We start from the raw sequence: 26,717 nt of genomic DNA, 5'->3' as shown, positions 1-26,717 counted from the left end.
GATTTTACTAAATACTTCTAGGAAAAAGATAAAAGAAAAACACAAGTAATTTCTTATTACTTACTATGTGTTTGATAATGTTTTAATGTATTCACAAATGCTAGAAAGGCATTTTTACGTGTTATCTTTCATCATTATGTGTTATATATTAGAGAGATTTGTTGGTACTTTTGGCTTATATAAAGGCTAATGGCTCAAAACTCAATTTTATAAAAGATGAACAAGGAAAGTGATGAGATGACAGCCTTGGGAAGAAGGAAATAATTTGCTTCCTCTGTGGACATTTATTTTAATATTTGACTGCTTTAAGTGCTACAAAGGGGTTGCACAGATGACCTAGGCACTTATGTAAACATCTTTTGTAGCACTCTCTTAATAACTCATTTTAATGATCATGACTAAGACCTTTGAAAACCTGAAGGAAAGGAGAATAAACCAATTTTCTCACTACCACATAAATCTGCATATTATCTTTAATTAGTTAGGATTAATTTTTATTGATTTTGTAATTCTAATGAAACCTAACCATGATCTTAATGTCTGGTGGTGAGCCATGCTTCAATACTTGTGAAGTATTCTTTTAGTTTTTCAGTAATTAAGTAAATGATTTCCATTGTTCTGAAAATAATTTTCAGTGAATTTTTAGTTGGTTTGAATTGTAAATGTGTAAATATAACTTACTTTATCTTTTAGAAACCACCCTTAAAACTGAAAGTTAAAGGAGGAGAAGAAAAGAGTGAGAGAAATTCACAACAATCAGAGGTCAGAAAAATTCATTATATGATTGCTTACGGGGCAGAGGTTTGGTTAGCTTCTTTTCATTTTATGTGTGGCTGTGATTCTGTGTATTGAGCATAACATCCTGTGGTCAATATTATAATATTAATACATACATTAGAAAATTCTGTAACATGGGTTCTGTGAAGAGCTAGTCTGTTCTTTTCTGGAAACCTTGTGAAAGACCACATCAGGTAGAGACCGGGCATGAGAATGTTCACCGTTTTCAGCGGGAAAGGGGACGGATGGTGGTGGAAGGTGCCTTCGGTCCTTACAGGGGCAGAGGAAGACTGCTGTAATGCTAGGTCTTTTCTCCCTGCTTGTCAGTCTTTCACCTAGTCTGCAGCTTAAGCTACTATTCACTGCTTTCTGCCTTCAAGGTTTTCATCCATCTTAGTGGATGAGGCAAAGAGCCATCTTTGGGTATAGGCAGATGAAGAGGGAGTGGCATAGTCACCAGGGCTCACGGCTTTCATTCTTATCCTTTTTAAATCTTGAATGAAAACAGTCAGTAGCCATGGGGTTGTTATCATGGTCCCTGTTAGAAAGCGATGCCATGTCTATGTGTCTTTACTTAATATGTGTCCAATAAATGTTAGTTTCTTTTACCCTACCTTCTGTCTTGAACCTTATTTCTGGTAAAAAAAATACTTAATTATTCGTAATTTTACTTAATGTTTGTGTGTTTTAACTTTTTCCCCTTCCGGTTTGTTTTTACTTCCAGAGATGTGAAAGGGCAGAGTCATTAGCGAAAATAAAATCAAAGGCCTTTTCAGTTGTTGCTCAGGTACGTTATTTATTTAATAAGGTAATTTAGAAATTTATTTGATGCTCTTTTAATCACATTTTAATTTTTTCATCAGAGTAACACCTCTGCATAATTTAAAAAATCTAATAATACTATGTAGCTTATACAATTCAGCAGTCCTGCTCTACCACTTCCTGCCCCTGGACTTTTGATCTCAAAAAGCAGCTATCTTCCCCTTTTTCTCTTTTAGTTATTTTTTCCTGGTATTTACCTTGAATTTTGATCCCATTGTTCTTTATTTATTTTTTAAATTTTATTTTATTTTTAAACTTTACATAATTGTATTAGTTTTGCCAAATATCAAAATGAATCCACCACAGGTATACATGTGTTCCCACCCCGAACCCTCCTCCCTCCTCCCTCCCCATACCATCCCTCTGGGTCGTCCCAGTGCACCAGCCCCAAGCATCCAGTATCGTGCATCGAACCTGGACTGGCAACTCGTTTCATACATGATATTTTACATGTTTCAATGCCATTCTCCCAAATCTTCCCACCCTCTCCCTCTCCCATAGACTCCATAAGACTGTTCTATACATCAGTGTCTCTTTTGCTGGCTCGTACACAGGGTTATTGTTACCATCTTTCTAAATTCCATATATATGCGTTAGTATACTGTATTGGTGTTTTTCCTTCTGGCTTACTTCACTCTGTATAATAGGCTCCAGTTTCATCCACCTCATTAGAACTGATTCAAATGTATTCTTTTTAATGGCTGCATAATACTCCATTGTGTATATGTACCACAGCTTTCTTATCCATTCATCTGCTGATGGACATCTAGGTTGCTTCCATGTCCTGGCTATTATAAACAGTGCTGCGATGAACATTGGGGTACACGTGTCTCTTTCCCTTCTGGTTTCCTCAGTGTGTATGCCCAGCAGTGGGATTGCTGGATCATAAGGCGGTTCTATTTCCAGTTTTTTAAGGAATCTCCACACTGTTCTCCATAGTGGCTGTACTAGTTTGCATTCCCACCAACAGTGCAAGAGGGTTCCCTTTTCTCCACACCCTCTCCAGCATTTATTACTTGTAGAGTTTTGGATCGCAGCCATTCTGACTGGTGTGAAACGGTACCTCATAGTGGTTTTGATTTGCATTTCTCTGATAATGAGTGATGTTGAGCATCTTTTCATGTGTTTGTTAGCCATCTGTATGTCTTCTTTGGAGAAATGTCTATTTAGTTCTTTGGCCCATTTTTTGATTGGGTCATTTATTTTTCTGGAGTTGAGCTGTAGGAGTTGCTTGTATATTTTTGAGATTAGTTGTTTGTCAGTTGCTTCATTTGCTATTATTTTCTCCCATTCTGAAGGCTGTCTTTTCACCTTGCTAATAGTTTCCTTTGATGTGCAGAAGCTTTTAAGTTTAATTAGGTCCCATTTGTTTATTTTTGCTTTTATTTCCAATATTCTGGGAGGTGGGTCATAGAGGATCCTGCTGTGATGTATGTCAGAGAGTGTTTTGCCTATGTTCTCCTCTAAGAGTTTTATAGTTTCTGGTCTTACGTTTAGATCTTTAATCCATTTTGAGTTTATTTTTGTGTATGGTGTTAGAAAGTGTTGTAGTTTCCTTCTTTTACAAGTGGTTGACCAGATTTCCCAGCACCACTTGTTAAAGAGATTGTCTTTAATCCATTGTATATTCTTGCCTCCTTTGTCAAAGATAAGGTGTCCATATGTGCGTGGATTTATCTCTGGGCTTTCTATTTTGTTCCATTGATCTATATTTCTGTCTTTGTGCCAGTACCATACTGTCTTGATAACTGTGGCTTTGTAGTAGAGCCTGAAGTCAGGTAGGTTGATTCCTCCAGTTCCATTCTTCTTTCTCAAGATCGCTTTGGCTATTCGAGGTTTTTTTGTATTTCCGTACAAATTGTGAAATTATTTGTTCTAGCTCTGTGAAGAATACCGTTGGTAGCTTGATAGGGATTGCATTGAATCTATAAATTGCTTTGGGTAGTATACTCATTTTCACTATATTGATTCTTCCAATCCATGAACATGGTATATTTCTCCATCTATTAGTGTCCTCTTTGATTTCTTTCACCAGTGTTTTATAGTTTTCTATATATAGGTCTTTAGTTTCTTTAGGTAGATATATTCCTAAGTATTTTATTCTTTCCATTGCAATGGTGAATGGAATTGTTTCCTTAATTTCTTTTTCTGTTTTCTCATTATTAGTGTATAGGAATGCAAGGGATTTCTGGGTGTTGATTTTATATCCTGCAACTTTACTATAGTCATTGATTAGTTCTAGTAATTTTCTGGTGCATAGTTTTGGAAGTTTTGGCCACAGCAATCAGAGCAGAAAAAGAAATAAAAGGAATCCAAATTGGAAAAGAAGAAGTAAAACTCTATTTGCAGATGACATGATCCTCTACATAGAAAACCCTAAAGACTCCACCAGAAAATTACTAGAACCATTGTTCTTTATTAATAGTCTTCCAGCTTCTAGTATTCCTAATTATGAAAGGTTTTAGAATTTTATCTTTATCCCCAGAGCTCTGGATTTTCATGATAATGTACCTTGGTATAGGTCTTTTTTTCCACCAGTGCCCTGGGCTCTTATGATTGACGTCCTTTTGATCTGATAGCCTTCAGTTCTGAGGGATTTTTCTATAAATGCTTCTCTGATCGAATTCTTTGCTGCAGTTTTGCTTTTTTTATTTTCTGGAACTTTTATTTTATTCTTCTTTGTTTTTATCTATTTTCAGAGAGCTTTATCTTCTGAACTATTACAATGGATTTTTAAAATTTCGGCTGACATTTTTTCATTACTAAGATTTTTTTTCTTTTCTCTGAATCTGTTATTAATTAAAAAATGGATTTCTTCTTTTTTTTACCCCCCTGGGTGCAATATGTTTATCTATTTGAGGATGTTAATTACAGTTTTTTGATGTTTCTTCCTTTTCCCCCAGAGTTCTTATTTTTGTTTATTCTGTTCTCAATCTTTCATTTTGGTGACTTTTTGCAAACGTTTGAAGATCTTGAGATCATATTTGCTGCTGCTGCTGCTGCTGCTGCTAAGTCGCTTGAGTCGTGTCTGACTCTGTGTGACCCTGCAGATGGCAGCCCACCAGGCTCTCCTGTCCCTGGGATTCTCCAGGCAAGAGCACTGGAGTGGGTTGCCATTTCCTTCTCCAATGCATGAAAGTGAAAAGTGAAAGGGAAGTCGCTCAGTCATGTCTGAGATACCCTGGTAGCTCAGTCAGTAAAGAAACTGCCTGCAGGTGCAGGAGACCTGGGTTCAATCCCTGGGTCAGGAAGATCCCCTGGAGAAGGAAATGGCAACCCACTCCAGTATTCTTGCCTGGAAAGCCCCATGGCCAGAGGAGCCTGGTGGGTTACAGTCCATGGGGTTGCATGAGTTGGATACAACTTAGTGACTAAACCACCATATAGAGATACAGCCTTTTAGCCTCCATGTTTTTCTTAGATCTAGCCATTTTTATCAGAGGGCAAGCTGGGGGAGGAAAGTAGTTAAATAAGCCCAGCTGGCAGTGTTTTAGGTGCCTACAGAGAATCCACTGACAAGCTCACCATTCATTCCTTCCAGAGACTTCATTCAACACCCCTGCTTCCAGTAAGAGGCTTTACCCCTTCCTTAGCTTTTCTAGTGCCGTCAAAAGCCTTCAGCTGCTCTGGTTTAGCCTCTCCAGAGAGCTCACCTATTTTGTACAGGAAGAGATCAGTTGTTCAGCTTTGAGGCTGGAAAAAGGGGTACTATTCCTTCTGTAGATTTTTCACATATCTACACATTTTTTAATGACCCCAGTTCCTGATCCACTTGGACCAGCTTTCCTGTTCACCTTTCTTCATTCTAAGTCAGCCTTCACTTTTCCGCCTCCAGAATGTGTTGTTTTGTTTACAGCTATGTTGTTTCCTATTATCTCCACTTTGTGAATTCATTTTTATTCCTCTCCTCTAATTTTAGTGGGGTTTCAGGAAGGAGCACTGATAAACTTATGTGCTTCATCTCATATTTTTTCCTGGGATTTTTTCATGAATCTGAAAGTGTCTTTACTTTGTGGGAGACTACTATAATTCTCTGGTTGTTGAAATAAAAAGGAATAAATGAAAAAACTGGAAGTGACTATAGATTAGTTAAGTGTTATCAATTTTCTTTACTGCAGTTTTGAATGAAAGCATCAGGACAATAAATGAATTATTCCAAATTCTTTTAAACCAGAACTATTTCCATATTGCATAGGCTAGTTGTTGTTTAATTTCTTAAGATATTATGAAATACTTTTAAAATTATTAAATAATTACAATCCCCATAAATTTTTATAAGAATGTGTCATTGCATGGTTGTGATTTTTTTTTTTAATTATTGAGGTACAATTAACATGTAATGCAAGGTAGCTTTTAAACTGTTGATAATACATGTACCACATAGATGACATTGACTGAAAACTCTGTTAGTTACAGCTCTGCTTAAACAAGTAAGGGAATTTATTGACTGATATAACTAAAAAGTCCTAGGACTCTACCTCTGTTTCTCATCTCTTATATTGCTTTCACTATCTTCAAGTGCTATTCGTGACAACTCCAGCCTTCCCAGCTTTCAGTTCAAAAATTGAGTTACATCAGCTATGGCAGATCACACGCCCATCCCCTGGTGGCCTTGGGGATGTGAGGCTTATTTTGACTAGATTGGGACCACATGACCATATGGAGAGCCAGGCATAAAGTAGTTTCACTTGAAATACGTGGTGCTAACAAAGGAAAATAAAATGTTTTTAGAAGAAAAGGAGAATAGATTGTTAGCTGGGAAAAATATACTTGTCCTTTTTACCTCCACTTCCAACCATGCATCTACAACAGTTTAACCCAATAAGGAAATTTTAACCCAGTTTGAATAGATGATGATGACAGCTGCAGGGACCTCTTCCTGTTATGAAGATAAAAGGGTATATACACCTGTGAAAGACACTAAGCAAGCAAGTATCCTGGTAAAGTACTTTATGACAAGTATTTCTGTAAATCTTTCCTCATCTTTGTCTATCTGTTTTGTCATTCCCTAAATTTGGCCAGTCATGTCGAACTTTTTGCAACCTCGTGTACTGTAGCACCTCAAGCTTCCCTGTCCCTCACCATCTCCTAGAGTTTGCCCAAGTTCATGTTCATTGCATCGGTGATGCCCTCCAGCCATCTCATCCTCTGATGCCCTCTTCTCCTTCTGCCCTCAATATTTCCCAGCATCAGGGACTTTTCCAGTGAGTCTTCTGTTCACATCAGATGACCAAAGGACTGGAGCTTAAGCTTCATCTTCAGTCCTTCCAGTGAATATTCAGGGTTGATCTCCCTTAAGATTGACTGGTTTGATCTCCTTGCTGTCCAGGGGATTCTCAGGAGTCTTCTCCAGCACCACAGTTCAAAGACATCAATTCTTTGGTGTTCTGCCTTCTTTATGGTCCAGCTCTCACAACCATACATGACCACTGGGAAGACCACAGCCTTGACTGTATGGACTTTTGTTGGCAGAGTAATGTCTCTGCTTTTCAACACACTGTCTAGGTCTGCCATCACTTTCCTGCCAAGAAGCAATCGTCTTCTGATTTCGTGGCTGCAGTCATGGTCCGCAATGATTTTGGAACCCAAGAAGAGGGAGTCTGTCACTCCTTCCACTTTTTCCCCTTCTGTTTGCCATGCAGTAATGTTTTGCCATTCCCTAAATGATGTATTGTTGGATTCATTTTGTGATTCATTGTGATTAATTAGATTTCTAACTGTTTAGGCATCGAAGTCAAGAAGGCACCGTCAGGTCAAAGTTGACTTTTCTGATTCTGAATCTGGCCAAGTACAAACCAAAACAACTAGGAAAAGAAAAAACAAAGAAACGTTGAAACCAGCAGGAAAGAAAGTGTCTTCCAGAGATAGAGGTACCTTTTGAGAACCTTAAAAAGGGAGAATGGGTCTTATGTACTGTCTTCCCTCACCATGTTTTCTTGATTAAAAAGCATTAGATACTTGTTTAAGAACCTTGTGAGATTAGTATTAGAAATACATTGTCTTAGATTCTTGGAATCTTACTACTGAAAGGAACCCTAGAAGTCATAAAATTGGTCGTTTCATAGATGATAAAATTTAGGCCCATACAGATTAAATAACTTGTCCAAGTGATATGGTTAGTTATAGAATCAGTTTAGAATTATCCATATTATACTTCATTAGTAATTTTTGTGTGTGAATCAAACTTACATGTAGAATAAGTTATGATAAATAGCACATTCTATAAACCATGTTTTCCACTAGCTGTACTAACTAAGCTGTACCTGCTTTTCTTTTGAAATAGCTTATCTATAAAGTTAACTTTGCTGTTTGTTTTCTAAAAACATGAATTCATGTACTCAAGTAGTTTAATTTTTGAGCACTGCACAAATATATTCACCATACATAAAGTTGGAATCTGATTAGCAGGCTCAAGGGAAAAAAAGTATTAGAAACATACTAAATATTTAGTGCCTGATATAAGAAGCACACAGAAAGCCACTGCAGCAGTATATGAAGACATGTTAATAGCCTTTTCGGAGAAGGCGATGGCACCCCACACCAGTACTCTTGCCTGGAAAATCCCATGGACGGAGGGGCCTGGTGGGCTGCAGTCCATGGGGTCGCTAAGAGTCAGACACGACTGAGTGACTTCACTGTCACTTTTCACTTTCATGCATTGGAGAAGGAAATGGCAACCCACTCCAGTGTTCTTGCCTGGAGAATCCCAGGGACGAGGGAGCCTGGTGGGCTGCCGTCTCTGGGGTCGCACAGAGTCGGACACGACTGAAGCGACTTAGCATAATAGCCATTTAGCATGTTTTTTTCCTATATTGAGATAGTAGAGGGAGAATTAAAGTTTAGTACCTTTAATATAGTCCAGATATGATAAGTTCCATCAATTAATGCATGAAGTGCTTTGAGAATTCAGAGGCAGAGATACTACATTTGTTAAGGATAATTAAGAAATACTTCCGAAGGAGAATTTTTTTTTAGTTTTCTTTACAGGACTAGCATGTATTGTGAAGAAAACTGTTAGGCCAGTCTCATAAGTATTAATGGAAAAATTCTAAGTTACATGTATCAAAAGAATCTCAGATACAGAACAGCTTGACTGTGTACATTCATTCTATGATGCAGGGATGGTGCAGTTAGGAATCTATCAATATGATTTGCTGTGTAAATAGGTTAAAGGGGAAAATGTGAATTCATTTTAATAGTTACCCAGGAAAACATTTGATTAAGTCTAGCATCCATTCTTGATTTTAAAAAATAGTCTCTAGCTGTTGGGAGTCAACAGACTTTCTGTAAGGGGCCAGATAGTAAATATTTTAGAGCTAAGTGGAACTTTCATACATTTTTTGTGGGAATTCAGAATGGTAACTCCTAGATCTATACTCTGGAAGACTGTCAGTTTCTCATAAAGTTAAACATATACTGACCATGAAAAACTGTCAGTTTCTCATAAAGTTAAACATTTACTGGCCATATAACAGCAATCCCACTCCTTGATATTTATGCAAGAGAAATAAAAACTTACATTCACACAAAAATTTGTATATGTAAATTTATTGCTGCTGCTGCTAAGTCGCTTCAGTCGTGTCCAACTCTGTGCGACTCCATAGACAGCAGCCCACCAGGCTCCGCCGTCCCTGGGATTCTCCAGGCAAGAACACTAGAGTGGGTTGCCATTTCCTTCTCCAACGCATGAAAGGGAAAAGTGAAAGTGAAGTCACTCAGTTGTGTCCGACTCCTAGCGACCCCATGGACCGCAGCCTACCAGGCTCCTCCATCCATGGGATTTTCCAGGCCTTCTCTGAAGTTTATAGAAGTTTCATTCAAATTACAAAAGATTGCAACCAGCCTAAATGTTTTCAGCTAGATATTATGTAAACAATCATGATATACCATACAGTTGAATACTATTCAGGAATAAAAGAACTATTGATACATCTAATAACACAGATAAATCTCAGTGTACTGTACTAAGTGAAAGAAGTGAGACAAGAAAAGCTATATACAATATGGCTCCATTTATAAGATATTCTGGAAAAGGTGAATCTACAGGGACATAAAAACAATTGTTGATTCCTTGGAACTGGGGGTGGAGAGAAATGATGACTGCAAAAGGGCACGAAGGAAATTTTTGGTGTGATGATCTGTTCTGGAGTTTGATTGCAGTGGTGTTTGCATGACTGCATTTATCTAAATTCCTAGATCTGTACTACGTTAAAAATGGTGAATTTTATTATGTATCAATTCAAATCAAAGCAGAGGACATGAGGTAAAGATGAATTCGTTTGATTATACTTAAAAAATTAACTTTTGGTAGATTTGATTGCTTTTTGTAAGGTATCAGCAAAGATACTTAGTTTTAGAAGCCTGCACAGGCAGCTTTTATTAATAGTTGATCTTATTTCATTTAAGTGCAGCAGAGAGGTCAAGCTACTTTCTTAAACATGGGGAAAACAATTTTTTTTTTTTTTTTAGAGAATGCTTCTTTATTTCAGAAAGACACATCAATTTTCAGATCAAAACAATTAAGTTTCTGGTTTTTCTTTCTCTCAATCAGCCTTCAAAGAGACCACACCAAAGGAAAGTCCATTTTAAGCAAATTAAGCTTTAGGATGCATACCTAGTAGATCTCACTGAAACTTCACCAAAATAAAAGTTAAAAACAGTTTTGTACATAAGCTATTCAAGATTTCTCCAGTACTAGCTGCTGGAAAGCACAGTGAGATGGCACTTTTATTAGAGACAGCAGCTTCAGACCCAGAAAAGTGGGAAGAGATAGTTAGATCAGTGGCAAAACATAATATTCTTTCCTTTCAGGAAAACAGTTTTTTTTATGCAGTTGAAGAGCAAAGAAGGAGCCAAATGCAAGCTGCTGCTGCTGCTAAGTTGCTTCAGTCACACCTGACTGTGTGCGATCCCATAGATGGCAGCCCACCAGGCTCCCCTGTCCCTGGGATTCTCCAGGCAAGAACACTGGAGTGGGTTGCCATTTCCTTCTCCAATGCATGAAAGTGAAAAGTGAAAGTGAAGTCGCTCAGTCGTATCCGACTCTTAGTGACCCCATGGACTGCAGCCTACCAGGCTCCTCGGTCCATGGGATTTTCCAAGCAAGAGTACTGGAGTGGGGTGCCATTGCCTTCTCTGCAAATGCAAGCTAGGAAAGAAATTAAATGAAAGTTCCTTTTCATCTGATACGTTTGACACATGTAATTTGTGAAAGATCACTTCCTTCACTAGTCATATTTTGTTTTACTTAATGTAGTTACCTAAAACATTTTCATAAACTCTGAAATTAACTTTTAAAGATGGCTGAGATTTGTTATTGAATTTACCTAGGTGTATTAGGGAGGATTTAACCCATCAGAAAGAAAGTACAGTAAAATGTGATCTGAATTAAGATCTTTAATTATAACTCAACTATTCCAGCTACTATTGTAGCTCAGAAGGTATTGTAAATACTTTGAAGCAGAGGTAATTTGTTATTCTTCACCTTAATAAATATTCAAGTGCTTACTAAAAAGATTCTCTTTAATCAAAAAGTTCATTAAGGTAGAAAAGTATTTTTGATTTCTAGGGATTTGTCCAAGTGACAAAAACAGGACATTCATTACAGGATTATTTGAAATGGCAAAGACTGTTAACAACTCAAATGTATAACATTGAAAAATTGTGTACATGAAATTTTTGTCCATATAAAGGAATATTTTGCTGTTCCTAAAAAGCTGGAGAAAGTTTTCTGTATACTGACATGAAAATATGTCCAAAATATATTGATACATTGCTTAGTGAAAATGTTTTTTTAAAGAAGAGTATGATTCATTTGTTAATTAATACATATGTAGACACAAAGCTACTATAATATAAAATAGATAAACAACAAGGTCCTGCTGTATAGCACGGGAAAGCATATTCAATATCTTATAATAAACTATAATAGAAAAGAACCTGAAAAAGACTAATATGTATAATCAAGTAATCAAGGCTTCCCTGATGTCTCAGATGGTAAAGAATCTGCCTGCAATGTAGGAGACTCGGGTTTGATCCCTGGGTCAGGAAGAACCCCTAGAAAAGGGAATGGCTACCTACTCCAGTATTCTTGTCTAGAGAATTCCATGGACAGAGGAGCCTAGCAGGCTGTGTAGTCCATGGGGTCGCAAAGAGTTGGACATGACTGAGCGACAACACTATACACACACACACACACACACATATATATATGTATAAACTAAATCACTTTTTTGTACACTAGAAACTACATTGTAAGTGAACTATAATAAAAAAATATGTAGACAGAAGTTTTATATATATATATATATCTTTGAAGAAACTAGATGCATATCAGATCAGATCAGTCGCTCAGTTGTGTCCGACTCTTTGCGACTCCATGAATCGCAGCACGCCAGGCCTCCCTGTCCATCACCAACTCCCAGAGTTCACTGAGACTCACGTCCATCGAGTCAGTGATGCCATCCAGCCATCTCATCCTCTGTCGTCCCCTTCTCCTCCTGCCCCCAATCCCTCCCAGCATCAGAGTCTTTTCCAATGAGTCAACTCTTCGCATGAGGTGGCCAAAGTACTGGAGTTTCAGCTTTAGCATCATTCCTTCCCAAGAAATCCCAGGGCTGATCTCCTTCAGAATGGACTGGTTGGATCTCCTTGCAGTCCAAGGGACTCTCAAGAGTCTTCTCCAACACCACAGTTCAAAAGCATCAATTCTTCGGCGCTCAGCCTTCTTCACAGTCCAACTCTCACATCCATACATGACCACTGGAAAAACCATAGCCTTGACTAGACGGACCTTTGTTGGCAAAGTAATGTCTCTGCTTTTCAATATGCTATCTAGGTTGGTCATAACTTTCCTTCCAAGGAGTAAGCGTCTTTTAATTTCATGGCTGCAGTCACCACCTGCAGTGATTTTGGAGCCCCCAAAAATAAAGTCTGACACTGTTTCCACTGTTTCCCCATCTATTTCCCATGAAGTGGTGGGACCGGATGCCATGATCTTTGTTTTCTGAATGTTGAGCTTTAAGCCAACTTTTTCACTCTCCACTTTCACTTTCATCAAGAGGCAGAGGTTAATTCTCAGGGATGGGATCATGGAAATTTCAAAGTCCATAAATTTCCATAATGTTTGACTTTTAGATGATAACCATGTTTAGTAATCAGGAAAAATCCAAAGATTAAAAAGCAAACAAATATAAAATAATTCCTTAGACTATGACAAGATTGACATGAAAAAAGGCAAGGTGGGTGGAAGTACAGGATACGAAGGTTCCATTTTATGTGGATTGTGACTGCTGTATTGAGTTACTATTAATATAGAAAGATATGATGAGAATTGGATTGTGACCAGGCCTGAAGTGTGGAACCAAGAAATTTGGACTTCATTTAGTAGGCAGAAGGGAGTCTTGTGAGACTGCTGAGCAAGCAAGTGGTATGACCAATTTTCTTTGAAGATTAATCTGGCAGTAGTATGGTAGTTAGGTGGGAACAAACTGAAAATAGGAGCTCTAAGTAAAAGGCTGTTGAGGAGTAGTAAGGATCTGGCCAGGTTGTAGGAATTAGACAAGCTGACAATTAGGAGAGCCAGTGGCTATCTACAGGTAACCACATACAGAAGCTGGTGGAGAGAGATGAGACAGGGACGCTTACAGCCTCAGCAACTAGAGGAATGTTGGTGACTTTAACAGAGTAAGGGTCACAGGATGAAGATTTCATTTGGGGGAAGAATTTGCCGCAGTCTGCCTTTCCAGGCTCAATTCTTGTAAAGGGTGTCTAGTGCATAAATAAGTGCTCACGTATATTGATTGGATTTACCCACTTTGTATTACTTAAGCTATACCTGTTCACCATTCCTAGAACATAACATGCAGGCTTCTGGAAGAACATCAGTTAATAGTAATGGTGATACATGATGGTGAAGATGATAACAACTGTTGCTTATGTAACACTTCCTTTTTAATTTTTTTAAAATTTTAATTAATATTTTTTAACACCAAAAACATTTTGTATTGGGGTATAGCCAATTAACAGTGTTGTAATAGTTTCAGGTGAACCATGAAGGGACTTAGCCGTACATGTACATGTATCCATTCTCCCCTGAACTCCACCTCCCATCCAGCCTGGCACATAAAATTGAGCAGAGTTCCATGTGCTATACAATAGGTTTTTGTTGGTTATCATTTTAAATATAGCAATGTAACACTTATTTTCTGCTGAACTTTTTTCCCACGTCCAAGGTCACCTAACTAATATTTAAAGCTGAGACTTGAGTGGCAGTCTGCTTGAATCGAAGCCTGAGTCCTTAACTCCATACTTGTTATCTCTCATGTAATTGGAAATATGGCTCTGGAGCTCAGATTAGACATGCACTTAAGTAACTGTCATATTCTAGCTGCATGTCCTGTAATCATATGTGTTGAGATGGAGTAATAATCTGTGACTTATAATTGCATCCCACGTGATGAGCTTGGAGCAGAGGAAAACTATCAACCTAACACCCCCTAGGAAGTTAGCTTTGTGGATGACTGAGGTTAATGATTTAAATGTCAAAATTTACTTTTTAAACAGTTAATTATTCTGGTTGATACCTTTCTAAAGCATACTACATGTATATGGTTCTTGTTTTCTACAATGTGCATTTATCATTTTTACATGTATTTTATGCTCCCCTATTTTCTTGAACAGTGTATTCTGAACATAATTTAGTTTTCGCTTTATGATTCAGGGTTTTCATCATGAGCATATTCTTTTTACTGGATTTTTTAATATAGTAATCCTACCAGATACCTCGAGTTGATCATTATACTACAGCTTCGGGATGCAGGACTGTCCTTATTTTTCTGGCACATTTGTTGTGGTAGGTGTCTTTATGTTCTCAGTGTGCAAACATAGCAGTTTTTTGCCCTTTTGCTGCTTCTTTAACTAGTGGGTTTTAAGAAGCAGGTTGGCCGTTCGTTTAAGTTTTATGTAAAATAATTAGGTTTTGGATAAAGGCCTGAGGAACATATCGTGAGCTTTTATAGCTTTTATTTAATATGTTGACTCTGAGATAAACATCCTGAAGTTTTGTGTATTCACTTATTGGTTCCTAGCTGCATAACTGGATGAAACATTTTATTTTGTTTTTAAGAGCTTTTGGAGAACATTGCCTTTCTTTTTTAAACCTATTCATTTAATGTAGAAATGATATCTAAAATGTAGTTAATCATCATGTGACTACATGAAGGTTTTCTTGTACAGCTGACAGTTTTAAACTCAGAAATCCTTCCCTTGACATTGTTGCATAGATTCTCTTAGGTTATAAATGTGGGTTTGAAAAAATCATTAATAGTTGATATGGATGGACATGGCTCAAGATTGTTAAGAGGAGTATTAGTAATTTGGGATAGATTGTACTGATTATAATCTTGGTTTGAATTGTGTTTAAAATGGAAGCTTTTTGCTAGTTAACTTCATCTAAACGCTGGGCTGGAAGAAGCACAAGTTGGAATCAAGATTGCCGGGAGAAATATCAATAACCTCAGATATGCAGATGACACCACCCTTATGGCAGAAAGTGAAGAGGAACTCAAAAGCCCATAAACAACTAATCTCAAAAATATACAAGCAACTCCTACAGCTCAACTCCAGAAAAATAAATGACCCAATCAAAAAATGGGCCAAAGAACTAAATAGACATTTCTCCAAAGAAGACATACAGATGGCTAACAAACACATGAAAAGATGATCAACATCACTCATTATCAGAGAAATGCAAATCAAAACCACTATGAGGTACTGTTTCACACCAGTCAGAATGGCTGTGATCCAAAAGTCTACAAGTAATAAATGCTGGAGAGGGTGTGGAGAAAAGGGAACCCTCTTGCACTGTTGGTGGGAATGCAAACTAGTACAGCCACTATGGAGAACAGTGTGGAGATTCCTTAAAAAACTGGAAATAGAACTGCCTTATGATCCAGCAATCCCACTGCTGGGCATACACACTGAGGAAACCAGAAGGGAAAGAGACACGTGTACCCAATGTTCATCGCAGCACTGTTTATAATAGCCAGGACATGGAAGCAACCTAGATGTCCATCAGCAGATGAATGGATAAGAAAGCTGTGGTACATATACACAATGGAGTATTATGCAGCCATTAAAAAGAATACATTTGAATCAGTTCTAATGAGGTGGATGAAACTGGAGCCTATTATACAGAGTGAAGTAAGCCAGAAGGAAAAACACCAATACAGTATACTAACGCATATATATGGAATTTAGAAAGATGGTAACAATAACCCTGTGTACGAGCCAGCAAAAGAGACACTGATGTATAGAACAGTCTTATGGAGTCTATGGGAGAGGGAGAGGGTGGGAAGATTTGGGAGAATGGCATTGAAACATGTAAAATATCATGTATGAAACGAGTTGCCAGTCCAGGTTCGATGCACCATACTGGGTGCTTGGGGCTGGTGCACTGGGACGACCCAAAGGGATGGTATGGGGAGGGAGGAGGGAGGAGGGTTCAGGATGGGGAACACATGTATACCTGTGGTGGATTCATTTTGATATTTGGCAAAACTAATACAATTATGTAAAGTTTAAAAATAAAATAAAATTAAAAAAAAAAACAAACAAAAAACCCAAAAAGTGTGTCAAAGAACTAAACAGACATTTCTCCAAAAAAAAAAAAAAGAAAAGAAAGTGAAATAGGAGAGTGAAAAAGTTGGCTTAAAGCTCAACATTCAGAAAACGAAGATCATGGCATCTGGTCCCATCACTTCATGGGAAATAGATGGGGGAAACAGTGGAAACAGTGTCAGACTTTATTTTTGGGGGCTCCAAAATCACTGCAGATGGTGATTGCAGCCATGAAATTAAAAGATGCTTACTCCTTGGAAGGAAAGTTATGACCAACCTAGATAGCATATTTAAAAGCAGAGACAATACTTTGCCAGCAAAGGTCCGTCTAGTCAAGGCTATGGTTTTTCCTGTGGTCATGTATGGATGTGAGAGTTGGACCGTGAAGAAAGCTGAGCGCCGAAGAATTGATGGTTTTGAACTGTGGTGTTGGAGAAGACTCTTGAGAGTCCCTTGGACTGCAAGGAGATCTAACCAGTCCATCCTAAAGGAGATGAGTCCTGGGTGTTCTTTGGAAGGACTGATGCTAAAGCTGAAACTCCAATACTTTGGCCACCTCATGTGAAGAGTTGACTCATTGGAAAAGACTGATGCTGGAAGGGATTGGGGGCAGGAGGAGAAGGGGACAACAGAGGATGAAATGGCTGGATGGCATCACCGACTCAGTGGACATGAGTTTGAGTGAACTCTGGGAGTTGGTGATGGACAGGGAGGCCTGGCGTGCTGTGATTCATGGGGTCACAAAGAGTCGGACACGACTGAGTGACTGAACTGAACTGAGAGCAATCGCTTCATTCCATAAAATCTGCATTGCATTAAGATGCCAGCATATGTGTGTTCAGAGCAGAAAGCTTAAACTCATTTTCATTGAATTTGTTGCCTTCTGTACTGGCAGGTACTTAGTAACATATATACTCTGTGAAATACTGTGTTATAAAATACTTGAATCCATATTTGATTATTCGTGGTTTATTGAGGCCCCCCTCTATGCCAGGCACTTTTCTAAGTGCTGGGGATACATCAACCTAAACAAACCAGAATCTGTCCTTGTGAAGTTTACATTCTAGTGGGAAGAGGCAGGCTATAAAGAGACAAATTACTACAGATAGCAGGTGGAATAAGTGTTGTGGAGAAGAATCAGGAAGCATAAGAAATAAAGAGTGACTGTGTCAAGGGATTGCCATGAACAGAAAATGATATGCTGAATGAGACCTGATACGACAATGGTATTTGGTAATTTGGTGAGGATATTTCTTCCGGCAACAGAAGGTTGCTATAGAAAACCTCCAATCTTAACTGTGTTTCTGAAGTTTGTGCACATTTTCCTTCAGTGTAATGTGATCTTACAATTGTTTGTTAAATTAGTGAATACTAAAGGAACAGATTTTGTGTGTGTGCTTGTGTATGTGAGAATTGCCTTATTTTCAGGTTGTTTTATTTAATAATGGTTCTTGGACAGCATTCTGGTGTTTGGCAACCGATATAGAATATTTGTCATTAAGTCCATATCAGTCTTAAAAACAAAAGACTGTTAACTTTAGAATTACATTTGTGATTAACTGGAAGTAACACATGATTATTCTGTGGTGTCTGCAGATATAACTCATGCTGTGTGTGATAAGGATTGAATCCTGTATCAGTGTTTGGCTAATTTTGTTTATTCCCTTTTCCTCTGTTTTCTTTAATGGAAGAATTAGAGGCTATTTTCAAAACATAGGTATAAATATATTAATACTTTAAAAAATGGTGTGTATTTTAAAATGCATATTTCTGTTCACCATTACAATTTTGGCTTTTAAACACCTAATATGTGCTATTATAGTCTTGTCATAATTTGTGTAAAATTTTTCTCAAAGGTTAACATTCTTTGTTTTCATATAAAATTACTTGTTTAACTATTTCCAGGTGACATGCAGAATATACGTATGGAAGATAAATCTTTAAATCTGAGTATGCCTGTGGTTACAGAAGAGGATGAAGAGAATGAAAGTTTTAGTGAAACAGGTACAGATGAAATTTTGTCAAACTCCTTGTAGAGCATCAAGGTTTAGAACCCAGAAGAGCATGACAACTGTGTGTTCCTGTGATGTTTTTATCTTTGGTACACTGGAGAATTTTACCATTAATCATACCATTAATCCTGACACTTAAAAGTAAGTGATAATACAGTAAATGGATGGATATGGAGCAGCAGCGGTCAGTGGTCAGTGAAGGAGAGGGAATACATCATTATTAGTAAGTGAATATCTGTAATCATGAGGGTTTCTGAACTGTATTTCTAACAAAGGGCAAAGTTCACAAAGTGAGTTACTGGATATAACTTTTAAAAAAATACTTTATTGCTAAAAATTTCTCATTTCAAATTCTAGTAAATGTAAAATTTTCACCTATGAGATGATGATTGTAACTAAGTGGTAAATCGCACAATGTGAGTTAAAATGGCTATCCCTTTTTGTGCTGCTGTGGTTTTCATAATTTATAATATTTATTAAACAATAGTTTAAATAACTATCTCTAATAATAATTACAGTAACATAGAGAATAAGTCATATTTAGCTGGCTAGGCTTGATATTTGGTAATCCATCAATGATAATGAATATAATACATATCAAGAATCTGCCTAATGACTTTTCCATTTTGGTGCTGTATTCATTCAGCAAACATTTATTGAGTGCCTATTATGTTTGAAGTAGTTAGCTAGGTATGGGAATATAAAGATATATAGTACAAGAGTTTTAAGAACTGTTTTATTTTGATCACAGTGAATAGATCTGAGGAGAGTGAGTGGGTCATAGTGGGCCTAAGGTACTAATGAATCAGATCAGTCCAAGCTCCAAAGAACCTTATGGCTTAGTGTGAAAAAAAAAAAACGACCCACAACATTATGGTAAAGAGACAGGGTGCTATGGAACCATATAGAAGACAAAGACAAGAGAATATTTGTTCCTTCAGAAGTCTGAGTGCTTCTGTGATTTGCTTGTGTCAGCATAAAACAGTTCTCTATAATCCTAAATAGTCCTGTATAGTTTCAGACTATAGTTGCTTTCTAGTTTTGTCTAGTGACTTTTATTGCAAGTAAACAAACACATGTACACTTTTATGGCTACCTGGCAAGTCACATTCTAAAATCTATCAGAGTGTGAGTTTTTAAAATTTGGTTTTTATTAAATACATAAGCATATAATTTAATACTTAACAATTTTATCATACTGATTATAATAAACCATGGACTTCTGACGCTGACTCCCATTTCTTATTCCCTGAGACAACCACTTTTAACTCTTTCATAATTATTTTGGCATTGACCTCCATGTTTCTAAATAGCATGTTTATATTGTCACTTATTCATATTTCAGTTCTATGAATTATCTGTTGACTTTCCACACTGAGGAGGGTGAGGATTTAGTTTTCGTTAATGTAACAGGTGCACAACATAATGGATATTTCTGTATACTACAAAGCGGTCACCATGAGAGAGAGATATATGTGACGGGTTAGCTCTGTCACCATACAAAGATGGTACAGTATAATAATTTTATATATTCTTCACCTCCCAACCCAAACACATGATACTTCCTATCCCCCACCCTCCAAGTATAGTCATTATGTTAGTTACGTGAGTATTCAGCATTTATGAAACATTATTAGCAGTAGGGCCATCTAACATAATCTGTGATTCTCCCTTAATCTGAGCATTTATTGTTGGCCTTAGAGAGTTAATAATTTTTTTGCCTTATTAATTTGTTTCTTTATGTACTTATCACTAATTTATCCTCAGACTATTGCTCAATGTATAAGCCTTCCCCTTGAAACACTTGAGCACATTAGGCATTTTATCATTGTCATCTTTTTAAGGAGGTCTCCACCAGGTCTCAGACTTGCTTTATATACTCTTGGCCTGATGCTGCTGCCTTCCAGGAATCTGATTTCTTTTTCTTCTTAATTTTGTCTTTGTCTTTTCTCATTCCTTTTTCTGTCATCTTCTTTTAGTTTTCATTGATGGGAAATATTTCTTTCTTCTATGTCTTCCATAATTTTCATGTTTTGTATCTTCTGTTATTTGCTTTGATTTTAATAATCAGTGACTTTAGGCTCTCGACTGTTTCTAGATGGAGACTTAACTTGGGTATTGGTCATGGAATGTGCCATGGTAGCCAAAAAGATGCTACCTTTTTGGTATGGTGCTAGTGTTTTGGGCCAGTGCTAACAGAAAGTGACTATGTCAGTTGGAAAGCAGTTGACATCTCAGTCACTTTCTGTTAGCACTGGCCCAGATACTGTTCCGATCTGGCATGCTGGGCCTATACTAACTATAGGGAGGGCATACCCATAGGAAACGACCTCCAAGTAGCTTATTATCAAGTAGCATTTAGGATGATTGGGATCTACATTAGTAAGTCTACAACTGCAATGTCCTTTTGAAGGGAAGAACTCATGTATATGTCAGGTTTAAGATGTCTTGTATCATTGTTGTGAAGGTGTTCTTACTGTTATACCAACCTATTTAGTTTAATGTGTGTTATCAATTAAGTATTCTTTTTTAGATCTGACAGATGCCTTAATTTTTTGTCTTTAGAGTTCACTGCACCCAAGAGGAGAAGAAAACAGAGAACAAAAAGCTAGGCTTCCCATTCTAGTATCCTTGGACTTTCCTGGTGGCTCAGCTGGTAAAGAATCCACCTGCAAAGCGGGAGATCTGGGGTCGATCCCTGGGTTGGGAAGATGCCCTGGAGAAGGGAAAGGCTGCCTACTCTAGTATTCTGGCCTGGAGAATTCCATGGACTGTATAGTCATGGGGTCGCAAAGAATCAGACACGACTGAGCGACTTTGACCTACTCACTTACTCACATGTAAATGATTAGTTACTTTATATCTACAGTTTGATAACAGATTTGTTTATGATGTATATTAACTATTTTATATATTATGTTGTAAAGTGTGCTAAAGTTTTTGCCTTATTTGCTTTATTTTTGAATATTTGAGACTTACATAGTCAGTAGCTTATATGATTGATAATTTAGGAAGCTCAGTTTCTACTTCTATAATCAATTAAGTATCCTTTGGTGCTTGTTTTAAAGCTCCCTTTGGCCTAACATGTCAGTATGTATACATGCATGTTTGTGTATGTATAGATATATCTATGTATGTGTGCATTTATGCATATAATATGATTAGTCAACACACTGGGTACATTTAAATACTGATTATTTCTAGTAAAACCTTTAAGAGTGGTAATATATATTTCAGAACATGTCTGTGGTACAGAAAGTTGGTACTCACAAAAAAATTCTGTAGCTTCGTGAATGTGCCTCTCTGTTAATTTCTCATTTGAGAGATTTAGATGGAGATTGCTTCAGCCATACTGTTTGAATTGCTGCCAGTAGCAGACCACCTCCACATCATGTGGCTGGCTCAGCCTGTCTTAAAGTTGATTATACTCCAGGTTGTTTTCCCATGTGGTATGTTCAGAAATTCTGCAAATGCCTTGTGAGTGAAAATAACTAATGCTAGCCCAGATAAAAATTTCATTTACTAGAATCTGTGCTCTAATGTTAGCTGTGAAACAGAATTGTTTCCCTTGGCTGATTTCAGATTTTTCTGATAATTGATGGACAGTTTCTATGATGTATTTATTGGACAGAGCTTCTAGGGTTTAAATATTCTAGCATTGGGGCATGCAGAGATGTGGATCCATTACCTGGCGACTTATATACCAGGTTATTTGCTAAGTTCTTTCTGATCATTAAACTTTACAAACATTGTATAACCAAAACAGTGAGTTTCCCTGTTATTTTTTCACTACAGTACTTTTAAAAGGTATCATTTCATTTGTATGATTAAAAAACTGTTATCTGTGGATGATAAACGCCTTGCCCACATTCACAAAGTTAGTGATGCATCTAGGATATATATACAGGGCTCTGGCTTATAATTTCAGAGTCAGTTTTATATAAGCCAACACAAGTGGAAATCCAGATGGACTGAAAGCAGTAAAATCCCACTTCAGATGGCTTAAACAGTAGGAAAGTTTATTTGAAACCAGTTGAGCTTCAGTGTCGGGCGGCTCTGGGTTATATAGGGTCTCATTGCCATGATGGCTTCATTTACCCAGGTGTGGATCTTTAGGGAAAGCTTTATATCAGCGTAGAGAACTGTTTACCTGCTGGATTCCCAGACTCCAGCTGAGGGGCAGCCTTGCAAAGCAAGCCTTTTAGGACAGTAGTCTCAGGCCTGCTCTGTTACCTCTAATGCATAGTTCATTTCATTTTCACTATTTCAAACAATGCTGCATTGATCTTTGTGTGTGTATCTTGACTCACTTACATTGGTGTTTCTGCTGGATCAATCTGATCTACACATGAATTTGTTGAACTCTGTGTATATATAAAATTTTGGTAATTATGCCAAATTGAACTGTAAAAAGCCTGCCAATTTACATTCCTACTAACAGTATTTACAAAGGACCCTTGGACTTCCCTGGTGGCTCAGATGGTAAAAAATCTGCCTGCAGTACAGGAGACCTGGGTTCAGTCACTGGGTTGCGAAGATTACCCTGGAGAAGGGAGTGGCTATCCACGCCAGTATTCTTGCCTGGAGAATTCCATGGATAGAGGAGCCTGGCAAACTAGTCCATGAATATGCAAAGAGTCAGACATGACTGAATGACTAACACTTTCTCCATTACGTTATCAGTCTTTGTCAGTTGAATACAGCAGAATCTTAAGAGCAGAAAATGTAGAAGGATAAAAAGTAACAAAATTGGAGTACAGAGTACATCATGCTAAATGCTGGGCTGAATAAAGCACAAGCTAGAATCAAGATTGCCGGAAGAAATACCAATAACCTCAGACATGCAGATGACACCACCCTTATGGTAGAAAGGGAAGAGGAACTAAAAAGCCTCTTGATGAAAATGAGAGAGGAGAGTGAAAAAGTTGGCTTCAAACTCAACGTTCAAAAAACGAAGACCATGACATCCAGTTCCATGACTTAATGGCAAATAGAGGGGGAAACAATGGAAGTAGTGACAGACTTCATTTTCTTAGGCTCCAAAATCATTGTGGATGGTGACTGTCACCATGAAATTAAAAGCTGCTTGCTCCCTGGAAGAAAGGCTATGACAAACCTAGACAGTGTATTCAAAAGCAGAGACATCACTTTGTCGACCAAAGTCCATATAGTCAAAGCTATGGTTTTTCCAGTAGTCATATACGGATATGAGAGTTGGACCATAAAGAACGCTGAGCGCCAAATAATTCATTCTTTCCAACTGTGGGGCAGAGAAGACTCTTGAGAGTCCCCTGGACAGCAAGGAGATCAAACTAGTCAATCCTAAAGGAAATCAACCCTGTCAGAATATTCATCGAAAGGACTGATGCTGAAGCTCCAATTCTTTGGCCACCAGATGCAAAGAGCCAACTCATTGGAAAGACCCTGATGCTGGGAAAGATTGAGGGCAGGAGGAGAAGTGGGCATCAGAGGATGAGGTGGTTGGATGGCATCACCAACTCAATGGACATGAGTTTGAGCAAACTCTGGGAGATAGTAAACAACAGGGAAGCCTGGTGTGCTGCAGTCCATGGGGTCACAAAGAGTCAGACATGAATGAGCGACTGAACAGCAACAACAAGCCCTTCTAAGATCCCATTTATAACCCTTTTCTCTTAATGCCTCAAATGTCCTAACTGTGAGTGGATGTATTTAAAAATGAGGAAACATTCCCAATCTCCTTAACACCCAGTTAAAGTGCTTGTTTCCTGAGACAGACACAGTTGTACCATCTGCAGGTTATTTTATACTGCCAAGGGAGAGATACAGAACCAGCTTTTAGGCAAAGATTTTGTCTTCTATAGGGATTTCCAGAATAGTGATATGATTGTTGTTCAGCTTCTAAGTCATGTCCGAATTTTTGAGATCCCTGAACTATAGCATGCCAGGCTTCCCTGCCCTTCACTATCTCCCTGAGTTTGCTCAAACTCCTGTCCATTGAATCAGTGATGCCATCCAACCATCTCATTCTCTGTTGCCCTCTCCTGCCCTCAGTCTTTCTCAGCATCAGGGTCTTTATCAATGAGTTGGCTCTTTGTATCAGGTGACCAAAATATTGGAGCTTCAGCATCAGTCCTTCCAGTGAATATTCAGGGTTGATTTTCTTTAAGATTGACTGGTTTGATCTTGCTGTCCAAGGGACTCGCAAGAGTCTTCTCCAACACCACAGTTCAAAAGCATCAATTCTTTGGCACTCAGCTTTCTTTATGGTCCAACTCTCACATCCATACATGACTACTGGAAAAACCATAGCTTTGACTATAATGGACCTTTGTCAACAAAGTGATGTTTCTGCTTTTGAATACCCTGTCCAGGTTGGCCATAGCTTTTCTTCCAAGGAGTAAGTGTCTTTTCATTTCATGGCTGCAGTCACTGTCCACCATGATTTTAGAGCCCAGGAAAATAAAATCTGTCACTGTTTCCACTTTTCCCCCATCTATTTGCCAGGAAGTGATGGGACCGGCTGCCATGGTCTTCGTTTTTTGAATGTTAAGTCGTAAGCCAGCTTTTTCATTCTCCTCTTTCACCCTCATCAAGAGGCTCTTTAGTTCTTCACTTTCTGCCATTGGGATGGTGTCATCTACATATCAGGTAGTTGATATTTCTCCTGGCAGTCTTGACTCCAGCTTGTGTTTATCCAGCCTGGCATTTCACATGATGTACTCTGCACATAAGTTCAATATGCAGGACGATAATATACAGCCTTGACATACTCATTTGCCACTTTTGAACCAGTCTGTTTTTCCACGTCCAGTTCTAACTGTTGCTCCTTATCTCGCATACAGGTTTCTCAGGATATAGGTAAGGTGGCTTGTATTCCCATGTCTTTTAGAATTTTCCACAGTTGTGATTTGCATAGTCAAAGGCTTCAGTATAGTCAATGAAGCAGTAGTACATGTTTTTTTGGAATTTCCTTGCTTTTTCTATGATCTCATGGATTTTAGCAATTTGATCTCTGGTTTTTCTGCCTTTTCTAAATCCAGCTTGTAAATGTGGAAGTTCTTGGTTCACGTACTGTTGAAACCTAGCTTGAAGGATTTTGAGCATCACCTTGCTAGTATGTGAAATAAGCATAATTGTACGATAGTTTGAACATATAAGGAAATGCATTAACAACTTTATCCAACTGGTTTGAAAACTTGTAATTTTTTAATCTAAAAGCTAGAAAGTAAAACATTTCTATCCTAGTTCTGCCACTGATTCATTGTGTGTCCTTAATAAATTCATTATGTTTAAATCCTTTTCTTAGCTGTAAATTCAAGATAATCGAGAACCATTTACTAACTTCAGAATATTAAGAGCTGCATATTGCTTTAAAAATGCAAAGATATGAATATTGAACTTAAAAATAATTACAGCTGGAAATTGTAAGATTTTAGAAAGTATTTGGATGTCAAGGAAATGAAAGTGATTATTAGTGAATGTGGTGATTTTTGAGGTGATTTTCTTGAGAAGTAATAATTGACAGCTTATGTGTTTACACAGATCTTCAGATTGATGTGAAACAAAGCTCTCATGACTCAGTTCACCAGGAAGAGTTGGTTTTTTCAAGTTGAATTAGGTACGCTGTATCAGTCGGTCAGTTCAGTCGTTCAGTCATGTCCAACTCTCTGCGACCCCATGGACTGCAGCACGCCAGGCCTCCCTGTCCATCACCAACTCCCGGAGTTTACTCAAACTCATGTCCATTGAATCGGTGATGCCATCCAACCATCTCATACTCCGTCGTCCCCTTCTCCTCCTGCCTTCAATCTTTCCCAGCATCAGGGTCTTTTCAGATGAGTCAGCTCTTCGCATCAGGTGGCCAAAGTATTGGAGTTTCAGCTTCAGCATCAGTCCTTCCGATGAACATTCAGGACTTATTTCCTTTAGGATGGACTGGTTGGATCTCCTTGCAGTCCAAGGGACTCTCAAGAATCTTCTCCAACAGCACAGTTCAAAAGCATCAATTCTTCGGTGCTCAGCTTTCTTTATATAGGCTCTTCTAATAACCTATTTCAGGGATAACATAAAGGCTTGATATACAAGCCTATATTTTAATATATATAGAGAAAATATATTGAGGTGTCTTTAAAAATGAACTCTATGGGCTGAAAATTACTCTTGCTTTGACATAAAGAGCCTAGGAAAATAAGTAGAGTTGTTAATGGCTTCCCAACCCACCCTTGATTCTTGAATTAAATTACGGTTTGAAGAATGCCTGCTTTTTAAATGGCATTGAGAAGACTGTGGGTGCTTAACTAGTCACATTTTCATTTATCTTTTGAACAACTGTGTAGTAATTTTTATTGCACATTAAAAAAAATTCCCTGTATTAAAGTAATACAAAGTCTTAGGATGTATAACCTCCTTTTATGTGGTATTTTTTACGCTTGGATTATTTGGTTTAATATGCTATATACTGCAGGTCTGGAGTTTTTAAAGAACAGTTTAGACATGCTCCTTTAG

At 37.8% G+C, this 26,717-nt stretch overlaps 1 protein-coding gene across 4 annotated transcripts in view; it reads left to right on the top strand.

The window, feature by feature from the left end:
* SNAPC1 (small nuclear RNA activating complex polypeptide 1) overlaps positions 1–21,993 on the top strand; it is a 33,946-nt gene extending 11,953 nt beyond the window's left edge. Inside the window, exons 6-10 of one of the 4 annotated variants that reach the window (XM_006054434.3) lie at positions 694–762; positions 1,502–1,564; positions 7,325–7,469; positions 18,124–18,222; positions 20,796–21,993. In XM_006054434.3, coding sequence (XP_006054496.1) covers positions 694–762; positions 1,502–1,564; positions 7,325–7,469; positions 18,124–18,222; positions 20,796–20,842 — 423 coding nt within the window. In that variant the 3' untranslated portion in view covers positions 20,843–21,993. Of the gene's footprint in view, positions 1–693; positions 763–1,501; positions 1,565–7,324; positions 7,470–10,410; positions 10,527–14,320; positions 14,453–18,123; positions 18,223–20,795 lie in introns of those variants that run through there. The other 3 variants (XR_003112269.2, XR_006542703.1, XM_044924891.1) reach the window with 3 other exon arrangements.
* Positions 21,994–26,717: the final 4,724 nt, after the last annotated feature.

This window comes from Bubalus bubalis, chromosome 11 (genome assembly GCF_019923935.1).
Source record: "Bubalus bubalis isolate 160015118507 breed Murrah chromosome 11, NDDB_SH_1, whole genome shotgun sequence".
NCBI lineage: Eukaryota > Metazoa > Chordata > Mammalia > Artiodactyla > Bovidae > Bubalus > Bubalus bubalis.
This window is presented reverse-complemented; position numbering and strand designations above follow the sequence as displayed.